The 12,589-nt window shown below is 37.3% G+C and overlaps 1 protein-coding gene across 5 annotated transcripts in view; it reads left to right on the forward strand.

The window, feature by feature from the left end:
• LOC139700040 (protein croquemort-like) overlaps positions 1 to 12,589 on the forward strand; it is a 97,615-nt gene that overhangs the window by 50,877 nt on the left and 34,149 nt on the right. For 4 of the 5 annotated variants that reach the window (XM_071598498.1, XM_071598497.1, XM_071598500.1 and 1 more), the window contains one exon: positions 7,624 to 7,834. The exons of the other annotated variant lie outside the window; for it this stretch is intronic. In XM_071598498.1, coding sequence (XP_071454599.1) covers positions 7,624 to 7,834 — 211 coding nt within the window. The remainder of the gene's footprint in view (positions 1 to 7,623; positions 7,835 to 12,589) is intronic. 5 annotated transcript variants of the gene reach the window in all.

Consider the following 12,589-nt stretch of genomic DNA (forward strand, 5'->3'; position numbering starts at 1 on the left):
GAATAAATGATTGCTAATGGACGACGGCAGGTAGACACCGGATAAGTTCAGGAATACATTTCTCAGTACCAGTACGTCTCATGAAGGGACTCAAAATCTCCCTATATATACCCCCCGAAAACAGGTGTATTTAGGTCACCCACGCTTTAGAACTTCATATTATGGCACTCTAAAAAGCCGTTTGACCGACTTTTGCCACATTTTTCTTCGAGCAAATAATGTATATCTCATGCCAATCTTTTCATTACAAGAACATGCTCGGGAAAAGGACTTCTCCTTTCTATATGCCTTGTACTTTCTTTCTTGTTCCATTTTTTCCTCCAAACCTCGTTACCTCATGCGAAGATCTAATGAGGGGAGGCCCATTTTACCTTGAAAAAAGATCCTCCAGGAAAAAATCTGGAAGTTCTGGTGTTCGTTGGAAACAGAAGGAAATCATGGGCAATTTTTTTAGTCCTTTCCCATGATATTTGCTGCGTAGGCAAAGAGATCTGCAAACTCCAAACCCTAAAGCCACATTCCTGAGGCCAAATTGTGGTCAACTACATTACCAGTTAGTTTTGATCGCAAAAGTGATGCACGTAACGTAAGGGGTGTGAGTCAGTACCTGCCAGCGGTTTCCAAACATTATACATATATATATATGTGCGTGACCACCATCTGGTCAGTGGCGATGAAAATATGACACCTGAGATGAAGACCGCAATGTGAAGGGCACTCGACACTCTCATAAATATTCTTTCTTGAAATATCAGGGAGTTCGAGAGTGACAGGTGGTTTTTATGGAGAAATGTGAGATTTCAACCTGGGGAAAAAAATGGAATTCATCTCGGCTTAAAACAAGTTATTGGCAACAGCGTTTTAATGGGATGCCATTACGTTGAAGTGAAGAAATGTGTTTCTAAACCTTACCCGACAGTTTCAATTTGGTAAGTTTTAACCGTCTTTATCCTATTTAATTCAATATAAATTTCGTAGATCCTGAACTGTTTTGGTAAATCATTATTATTCACGTATTTTCAATCAAAATTTGTTTTTATATTTATGAAGTAATAGTATTTAGTATTTTAGTGTCCTGAAAGCCACCACATGGGTGTGTGGAAAGGGTAATTTCACACCAGACTGCTTTTCACCCAAAACAATCCTCCCTCCATAACACGGTCGGACAACGTTATTCTTATCCCTTAGCGTTCGTGAGAAAAATGACATCTTAAATCTACCTGTTTTAAACTTAATCACGTTAATTTTGTCAACAGGATTATCCATTCCAACTTCATGAGCATCCCATATACTAGAAGCATATTCTAAATGAATAAATACCAAGGCATTATACATAAGAGTAATTCAATTTATATTCAGAGTAGATTGGGACTTCCGTCGATGGATTTCATTGTAATTTTGCTAGCTAGCACGAGGAAATTCATTCAGTAAAGCCCGTTAAATATTATGAATAAACTTGATTTCAAGGGATCTAATGCATATTTCAAGGTACCATATGCATATTTTTGTTATTACCATCTGCCCAATTTCAGCAAGTATATAAAACGATATACCTGTAGTATTGAAAAGGCTCTTGGAGAGTGAATTTTTGGCGTTAAAGTCCGATAATGTTGCCTTTGCTGTCATGCACTAGGGAAATTTGAAAATTTCTCGGAATGGAATAGAAATAAAACACTTACCTCAGTGATTTTTTATATTTTTTAATGTAATCTCCTTGTACACTAATGCTCTTACGTCTTGATGCCATCTCGAAAATTAGATTTCTTCAAGCCTGCAAAGTACCCGTCCACTTCGGCTGTCAGTTCTTTATTTGAGGAGAATATCCTTCCACTGAGGAAAATTTTGAGCTTGTGAAAGAGATGGAAATCTGATAGAGCCTAATCAAGCGGGTGTATCTTATCTTGTAAATATCTTAGTTCACGTATTTTTGCCATAGCAACGACATTTGTGTGTGGGCGTGTATTGTCTTGATGAAATATGACTTTCCTCCTTTCCAAACCTGACCTGTTTTCGTGTATCTATTGCTGAAGTTGGTCCAGGAGATTATCATAATATTATCAAATAATTGTTTGACCAGTAGGAAGATAATTTATCAGCAGAATCCCTTTTGCACCCCAGAAAACTGAAGCCGTCATTTTTCCTGCCGACCGTATTGCCTTTGCTTTCTTTGGTGGTGCTGAATCAAAATGTTTCCACTACTTAAACAACTGTTTTGTCACTGGAGTATAGTAGTGGACCTAAGTTTGCTCTATAGGTCACAAACCGGTAGAGAAAATCTTGTTGATTGCTCTCAAAACGGGTCAAACATTGTTCGGAAATTTCCATTCTGATTTGTTTGTTATCCTGCGTCAAAAGTCGCGGCACCTATCTATCAGATAATTTTCTCATACCCAATTCCACTGTTAAAATGTGATATGGCCTTTCAGATGATATCTCGAGAGCGATTTATCGCACTTTCAGTCGGCGATCCTCCATTACCATATTATGCACTCTTGCAATAATTTCTGGGGTAGTGGCACATTTTGGCCGACCACTACGCGGATCATCATCTTAACTGCCCCGACCAAACTCGATTGTCTACTTGAAAACAGTTAAATATATAGGATCAGAGTCCCCCAGAGTGTCCTGAAAGTTGTCAAGGATTTCATTTGCTATCATACATTTCTTTAAGAAGCATTTAATCACTGCTCGAATCTAAATTTTTTCTATTTTCACAAATCACTACAAGAGAACAACAACAGGGAAGCGTCAGCGCTGCACATCTCCTCCCAGAGCATAGAGGCGTTACTTGTTTACTCATTGAGGATTGGGGCCTATTACTTCGCGGGAAACTCGTTGCGCTATTGATGACATCTGATGGAGATACCGAGAACCATTGAAATTGCACTCGTAATTTTCGGCATGAGTGTGAAAAAATAGAAGGGAAATGATATTTTCTTACTGATGAACATCTCATCCGCTGCGATCTCAGTGCGCGTGTCCGCGCGCCTCGCCATTTGATTGCGATTAAGTCAACCTAATGCGATATTTGTCCTGTGTAAGCACGGATCCAATTGCTCTTCGCATATTCATCCCTTGATTCGCTCACAAAAGGGCGCAAAAAACCGTTTAGGCAAAGCCTGGTCCGATTATATTGATTGGTTTTATTATAACGATAACAATTCATAGTTTGAAACTAAACCTGGCTTTCAATGCAACAATTTCAGAGTGTAAAAATTATTCGCCTTGACTGGGATTCCCAGTCAAGGTGAATGATTTTTACGCTCTGAAATTGTTGCATTGAAATGCACATTAGCGGATGACTCCGTTAAAAGTTACTGTTGCGGCATCTCCCACAGTTTCTTTGGAAAACCGCGCTTTCTTTTGTTGCGGTGAAATTCTAATTTTGGTAGCTCTTTGTATCGCGCAGCTTAGTTTCTTTGCTCTTAAAGGTGAATTTTGGGGAAATCAAGGAAACTTAATATAATAGTTTTTGTTTGTAGTTTAATGAATGAATACTATAAAAAATAATTAAATTTGAAAGGAAAATATATTATGCCTAGGAATTTGAAACTCTGTTCACAAAGTTGTTCTTAAAGATCATCTGTCTTATTAGTTAGGGAACATAATTTTTTATAAATATTACATTTATAAATATTATATTTATGAAGCAATAGTATTTAGTATTTTTAGTGTCCTGCAAGCCACCAAAAGGGTGTGTGGAAGGGGGTGATTACATACCAGCCTGCTTTTCACCCATTTACATATTAGTTAATGAACGTTTTTATTCGAAGATAATTGGTTGATCGCAATCAAGAAGTATTTTAATTTTTTTCGCAAACTTCACAAATCTATGTAAGAAATCTTTATTTAAACCACCAATATACACTAATGAATTGGCGAAAGCTTTTTAATATGACGAGTATACACTGGATTTTATTATTCCACCCTCATAGCCAGAGTAATTTTCTGGGACAAAATATCTTTTGAATGGAATTTATAAAAGAATGAGATGAAAATTTCGCATAGGCGCTGAAACTGCGATTGCATCAATGAAATTCAGTGTGGAATATTGAAATTCTTTTTGTTCATTTCATTATGTGACTATCCTACCTAGCAAGGAGTGCTAGTGCCATTTGTAATTCGTGAGTAAATATTGTGGAGAGATATTCTTAGTTTCACATCACTCTGCGAAAGAAGCCACATAGGAAGTTATACATGTTCACAGCCATTCTCAAATCTTGAAGAGCAATAGTTTGAAGAAAATCAATGGCATAGTAATTGAATGCATCATCGACAAGAGGAGGGGATAGGAAGCAAGTGTATGGAAATGACACACTTAATGTTTTAATTACGGAGCTCCGTTCCATCTACAGCCAAGAGAGAGAGTGTGTGTCTGCTTTCTTTTTCCCTCTGCTGACGACGGAGTGGAGTAACGGAGGATGAATAGCAATTATACCGTTCATTACGCGAAGCACCAAAGTGAATATTTTTAATTTTTCGCCACCGTAATTTAATCGATTGTAGAGTTTAAGCGCCTAATGCACACGGTCTAAAACCGATATGAAAATTGTATGAAACAGCTAGGTGTATTTCAGCGGCCATGTTCACCGCGATGGGTTTACGAGAAGGTTTTACTAGACCTCCCGCCCGAATTATGAAATAAGTGGAGGAGGAGATATTATTCAATTGCAAACAGATGTATATATTAGGCAACCTAAAATAATGAAATTATTTTAAAATTTTAACTTTTTAGAATTCAGTAACAAGCACAATGTGTACAGAAATATGATTATGAAATTGGAAAAAAAACTATTCAAAGCTTTTTCTTTGGGGAATATCTCAATGCCAATAGTTTTTACCGCGCCCAAGTTAAAAACTACGAGAATTACACAGTGCAAATATCATTCACCTCGAACATGATTCAAAACCTTATCCATTGATATTCGGTCTAATACTTTAGCCAATTATGTTACTGTGGTGTCTTTTTACTTTATGAATTTCTAAGTGCTCTAAAGGAATGAGGTGTGGTGAAAAATTTTTCCGCGGGTGTTTCCGAAGTCAATTCAACATTCCTGCAATAAAAACTCATCCGAAGGGCACAGGTTTTTAAGGTACAATATAGGGAATAAATTCGGATGTCCGAGGTTCCAAATCTTTAATTTTTCCATCGAATTGCGTCGACTAAAATACATTTATTTGCTGACGGATGTAATCAGCATTCATGGTGGGTCCCTCGAGCTAGTGGTGGATATGACAGTTAAAGTAACTTTTCATCAGAAACGGTGGAAAATACATGGAAAACAGACATAAAGATAAAAAAGGAAGATGAAAAATATATAAATTCTATAAAACGTTCAAAATGACACTTGATAGGGTTTCAATTGATTTTTTTGCATTCATGAACACAATGCATCCATTGCACACCTTTCTAAACATCTTATACCTTATAGCTATTCATTATATCCGAATTTTTAAAATGAAAATTACCCTTGCCCTCACTCACGACCTCTTCTGGGTTGAACATATACGGAGAATGCGTGCACAAGATAACAAAAAATTAAGATTTATTAGAAAAGTGTTGGGGAGATTTTATGAAAAAGTTTGGGAAAAATCTTATCTTTCGCTCGTCAGGCCTCATTTAGAATATGCTGCTAGCATGTGGGATATCATGAAGTTAGATTGATTGCCGAATTGGATCGCATTCAGCGTAAAGGAGCTAGATTTGCGAAATGTTGTCATAAAAAACTGAGTAGCCTGTCAAAATTATTAGAGGAGCTAGCCTGGGAATCATTCACTTAGCGAAGGTTAAATTACAGATTAAATCTTTGCATAAATTGGAAGGATGTCTCTTCAGCGATGATGTTGAAAATGTATTACCACTCCCAACGTACAATGTTAGGAGAGATCATGTCATAAAATTAGAGAAACTAAGTGTAGATCAGATAGATTTTTAAGATTTCATTTTTTTCCGCGAACGATGAAAGATCATAATAACATCGTCCAACCGCGCTAAGGGGATTTGAATCAAAAGTTGCGTGGTGGGTAATCACCCTTTGCCACACACCCTAGCGGGGACTTTGCCGGGTACTATGTAAAAAAATAAATTAAATTAAATACTTATGACTACTAGAATAAATTTATGGTTATTAGAAAAACTGCTTGAAATTTGCGAATACGCCTGCAAATTTGAGAAACTCCATTAAATGTAATTCAAGATAATTTTTTCACGACACTCGCTGAAAATTTAATGAAAAGAATTTACTAATTGAAACGTTTCGGCATTACTTGGTCAAAATAATTTGTCAAAGCACGCAAAAATGTAATAAAATTGCGAATTTAAGTATTATTGTGTTGGCGAGAATGACGTCATGAGATCGAGTGGCTGGAGGTCCCTCGTGATATTTTCTTGCATGCTCTCGAGAGTTGAAAATGGAAAAAAAATCCGACATTTGGAAGTCTCTATCACTCTGTAAGACCAATGATAAGGCTTTAAATCTCAGATAGTAAAACTTGAATTGTGTTATAATGTTGGACCACCAAGATGGCATGAAACAGTAACCTACAAGTGGGTTAAAAATACGATGGTTTTCTCAACCTTTCAGCAAGGTACGGAGAAAAACATTCCTGGGAAAGAGATATAGGCTCAACCGATGAAGATTTAAATCTCCTGTTAGGTTGTGATCTAGTTTCCTCACGCCCTTTGTCATTCCATGATCGCGGTTTGCAAGATGAGCACGTGCGAAGATTTCTGTCCGATTACGCTTCACTTTGCCCTCGCCTCCGCCCAATGAAAAGCGAGTGAGCTGTCACCGGGAGAGGGGAGGGAGAGAGGAGGAGAGTGAGGTGGACAGCCAGTCTTCCGTCAGTCTTGGTAACGAGTGCGAAGTACGAGTGAGAAGGCCTGAGGTGTTGTGATTGGGAAGTAGCCAGGTAGGTGCGTCTTCCTTTTTTGACAGCGTTGGGGAGGGATTTTGCCGCCTCATCTCCTCGTAGAGTGTTTTTGACAACCCCAATTACATTCTTCGTTTTAGGGCGAGTCGCCGAAGAACTCCCTATTCCCTACTGATCTTGATGTGACAGCCTGCTTGTGTTTTAGGCAAGGGTGTCACTTAGTGATAGGTAGACGGTTTCCTGGAGGGAAATGAAAGTTTATTACTTGGCCCGCTTTCGTGTTTCGCTTTGAATTTAATCACCATACGACTGCACCACTTTCCAATTGCATGCCTTGAAAATGGCACTTTGAGTGATCGGAGGAAAAAAATTGAATGGATAAACGCAATTGAGCTTTGGAACCTAATTAATATCGTGCATTTATCACTGGATAACATTCACCACATCGTGTCTGTGTTATGTGATTTTTGTTTGCAGATAGCTTGGACGCTGGGATTTTTTGTGGCGCTAAACGATTAATGCCCAATTTTTTTTCAAACATCTCACCTGACTGATGAAGTAATCTAATCAAAGAGTCCTCCACAAGTCACTCTTTAAGGCGGAGACCGGGATATCTGAGAATGCCCGAACACTCTCCATAATTGTGCTCAAAGGATCACTACCTACTTAAGGAAGTGCGGTTTAACGCCGACCCCGGCTCTTCACTCACGGATTTTGACCAGGGCTTCTTCCACGTCCTCCCCGGTACAGGAATTGGGCAGTCGACTCCCAGGGTGAAAAGAAGGGTAGCGGCTTGGAGGATACCGAGGAAGACTCAGTTGGGGTCCTCAGGTTGATCTCGTTTGGAACCATGAGGAAGTGGGTGAAGCTGATACTTCTCGCCTCGGGGGTCCTGCTGTGCACCATTGGGGCCATCACGACCGCCTTGTGGCCCAAGGTGTTCGAAAGTATCCTCAACATGGTAAGCACTCCTCTTCGATTTGATTTTTGGCACATGCAAAAAGAGGTATTGAGGGAATTAGAGGTAAGAGTAAATTGAGGGGCTTTTATTGCTGAGTAAAATCGGAAAGCTCCGAACAAAATAAGCCCGTCACTGCAAATTCAGCATCCATTCCCGTGGTGGGTTTTGAATCCACGATCTGCGGGTTTTTGGCTATAAGCGTCTTGAACCTGAGTAATGGATTTCTTTGAATAAATTTCGAAATTCAAAATGTAAATTTTTTCTTAGCTTTTGGTCTTTCTTCAAAAGGAGACATTTTTTTCTAAGTCAGATCATTTTTATAGCATTAGATCGTTATTACATAAACATATACTGGGTACAAATTTAAAGTTCGCAGAGAAATAATTGACGGCCTAAACTGGTGAAGGATTATAAAGCAGAAATTCAGTAATCACGTTTTGCACTGCCGTCACCATGAACACACACAGCTCAGCTTTGAAAGTATATGCATCAGTGTCCCTGTATATCATTGGATGCTTAAAAACTGAGTTGAACGTAGAAGTTACAAGTTGATTTTTAATTGACTTAATGAGATATATTAAAGCGTAAGGATTGAGCCCTTGCTTCCAAAGTTAAAATAAAAATAAATTCACTGGAATTTTTATTTTTGAAGAAGATATTTTCCTAAACATTTGAAATTCTACTCAATAGATCTCTAACGTCAGTGCTCGTGAGTGACTCATCCGTCCACGTGCCTTCACTGAAAAGCAATTGATTCGTCATTGTAAAACTGGTCTTTAAATCTGATCGGGAAAAAAGTCTTCAAAGGTTGCTCCAAAACTAACCCAAATTAAGTAAAAGAACCATCGCACATGTATGAAAGTGATTAACTCGGGGCTGAATGTCTATTAACTTTTTATTTTATTTATTATTTCGAATTTACTTCATGGGAAAATTATTACCTCAATGTACATTACCAATGTTCCGTGTTACAAATTTTTTTATGATTTAAGGCAGGATTGTTAAAAAGATTGACTTTTTTCCCTTATATCGAAATTAAATATTCATATTTTCCACAGTGGTTACTATATTTCTGGTTTTAAAAGTTTAATACTTTTTCTCCTGTCATTAGAAAAAGATAAATCGACACAAGCTGACCAAACCGTTCACTTAGGCGGATTACCAGCACTACCGCTCGTATTTTATGCATCTATATATGTGGCATCTTAATTGTTAGTTTACGATATATATACAATAGGTATATATATATACATATATATATATATATATATTTATACATATCCATATATATAGTCATTACTTCTATTTCTTCCGATGAAGATAGAGTTGAACTCCGTCGAAATGATCAAGAAATAATGTGTGAGTGATCTTTTTATGTGTTCTTATATTGTTTATTGCTGTCAAAGTTTGTTTTATATATTTATTTATATATTTATTATCTATATATGATATATATGTTTATACATATGTGTATATATATGTTTATATATTTAATCGATGTTAACCGAGTCTAGAATTATTATTATTATTATTATTATTATTAAAAATACACATGTGCTGTTAGACATTGTCAGGTGGCACACAAGTCCCAAATAATCGCAAAAGATAATACATAAAACCAGACTTCAAAACACAAATCTCTTTAACAAAACAAGTGAATACCCATCCCATTTACAACCATTAATCAGCAAGAAAAAAAACGATAAAAATAAAAAAATTAAGCAATTACATATAATACAATACACATCAATCAAATTATTACATATATGCCTTACATATATTCTTAAAAGTATACACTCTGTTAGGAAAGGGCTCGAATATTTTTGCAGGTAAGGTGTTCCACTCAACAATTGTTCTATTTAGAAAAGAAATTTTTTTTTTATTTTTTCCCTGTGCCCGGCATTTTACCTTAAATTTGTGATCATTTCTGCCTATAAAATTTGGGTTCCCCGCCTCTTTCCTAAGATCTGCCCAAGCTTTCTCCCCCTTCAGAATTCGGAACATTCCACAAAGTCTGCTTACTTTCCTTCTAGTTTCTAGAGGTTCCCAGCCCAGCGTTTCTAGCATGTCAGACACACTCTCCATCCTCCTATGCTTCCCCAGTACATATCGGGCCGCCTTCCTTTGCACCTTTTCCAGTTTTTTAATATGACCTTCTTCATGAGGGTCCCATACAAGAGAAGCGTACTCTAAAATTGGTCTTACTAGGGTCTGAGGAGCCTTCTCCTTGGTTGCTTGAACGCTCCCTTTGAGGTTTCTCATCACCCAATAAAGAGTTTTGAAAGCTTTCTTATAGATGTACTCCACATTTAGCCCCCACCCTAAGTCCTTAGTTAAATATACACCTAAGTATTTGCAAGTATCACTTCTAGGAATGACATTTTCTGAGAATTTATATTCCCAATTGTTTCCATTTACCTATTGCTAAAAGTGATGGATTTGCATTTGCTAACATTTATATCCATCCAATTTTTTGTCACCCAATCTGCCATTTTATTAATGCCCTTTTGAAGTTTGTCACGGTCCCTGTCATTTTCGACTTTCCTGTAGATAATACAGTCGTCTGCAAAAAGTCTTATCTGAGAATTAATATTTATTGGGAGGTCATTTATATATATTAAAAACAAGAGCGGGCCAAGTACGCTTCCTTGTTGGACTCCCGATGTTACCCTTGTTTTTTCAGAATACACTTCTCCTAATTTGACCCATTGAGTTCGACCTTCCATGAAATTTCTGACCCAAGAGATTACTCTTCCATCTGTGTGTAGGGACAATTGGCCCATCTTAAGCATTAAGCGATCGTGTTCAACTTTGTCAAAGGCTTTTGACAGGTCGACTATTATAGCATCCACTTCTATTCCCGCATCCATAGAGTCGAACATTTCTTGGCAGAACCCTAATAGCTGAGTTTCGCAAGAGTGCCCTTTTCTAAAACCGTATTGGCGACTATACAACCAATTCTCACTCTCCCACAAGTCCCAGAGATAATCAGCCATTATCTTTTCTAATAGCTTGCATACAACTGATGTCAAGCTTACCGGTCTATAATTATCAACTAGTGCCCCATCTCCTCCTTTGAAAATTGGCGTAACATATGCCTCCTTCCAAGCATTTGGCAGGTCATTATTGTTTAAGGTAACATTGAATAAATGATTTATATAATTTGAGACTACACTACCACCCAATTTAAGCAAGTCAATTGAGATACCATCTAGCCCTTTTGATTTATTTGCCCTCATTTTCATAATGTTTTTATAAATTTCTGCGCTCGTCGTTTTAATACTTTTGGTATTTAATATTTTTTCGCCTCCTTGTTGACTTAGAGATGAATCTACAGGATCCTTTTTATTTACCATAACCTTAAATACACTTGCATACCAATTATTAAACGCATTAGCCTTTTCCTTATCGTCAACGATTAGTGTTCCATCCTCTTTTTTTAAAGCTGTTATGTTTTCCCTGTTGTCTTTCCTCCTCCGGAGGTACTTGTAAAATTTATTTCCATTATCTATCCCGATTATTTTCTGTAGAAAACTATCTTTGGCTATTTTCTTTTCTCTATTCAATTCACGAACTAATTTTTTGTAAATTATGAGCCATTTCGAGCTCTCCTTCCGTTTTTTGTGAATCACTCTCAGTTTTTTCTTCAAGGATCTAATTTTGCGGTTGTAGAACTCTGGATCAGTATTTTCTGTAAGAATTTTTTTCGGGACACATTTATTTAATCCCTCCTCGATTATCCCCGTAAATGTATTCCAGATTTCTTCTACATTCTGCCCACCACTTACCCATTGCAAATACTTTTCCCTTAAAAAGGTCTGGAACCCTTCCCTATCACCACGTTTATATTGCCAAACTATCTTTTTGTTTATTAGCCCCTTATACTGAGCCCTCTCCCAGTTTAGATACATATGTGTGTATATATATATATATATATATATATATATATATATATATATATATATATATATATATATATATATATATATATATATATATATATATATATATATATATATATATACGAGTATCTCGTATATACGAGGGTCATCCGGAAAGTAGTACCCGTTCGTGCCGCATGAAGTGCTGACGACGCGAGTAGCCGCTGGACGAGGTCAGATAGCTTCAGTGGCTTGTCTGCCTTCTCTGAGCCAAGTTGCGTGACGCTAGCCTTGCCTGTGTTGTTTCTGTGATTGTTTACAATGTTTAAAAAAATTGAGAACGCCGCCAGTTGTGAAGTGAGGGCAGTGATTAAATTCCTCAATGCAAGAAACGTTCGCCCATGTGATATTCATCGCCAATTAAAGGAGGTGTATGGAGACAATGTAATGGACGAGTCGTCTGTTCGGCGGTGGTGTCGCAACTTCAACATGGGGAGGGGGAACACACACGACGATGAGCGTTCGGGGAGACCGTCTGTCATTACAGACCAACTGGTGAGCTCAGTTGACGAATTCGTGAGGAACGATCGGCGCGTCACAATTGATGACATCTGTGAGCATTTTCCCAATGTTTCTCGAACAATTGTTCATGAAATTGTTAAACACCATCTGCATTATGCAAAAATTTGTGCAAGATGGGTCCCTCGCGTATCTCAATGAGCTGGCGGCGAAGGACTATGCAGCAGGAATACAGAAACTTGTCACACGTTATGACAAATGCCTTAATTTGCTTGGAGATTATGTTGAGAAGTAGTTTAAAGTATCCTCTTTCAAATAAAATTTTTTATGTTTGTTAATATTTACTTTTGTGTCT

Source organism: Hetaerina americana, unplaced genomic scaffold (genome assembly GCF_022747635.1).
Source record: "Hetaerina americana unplaced genomic scaffold, ioHetAmer1.1.p SCAF_10, whole genome shotgun sequence".
NCBI lineage: Eukaryota > Metazoa > Arthropoda > Insecta > Odonata > Calopterygidae > Hetaerina > Hetaerina americana.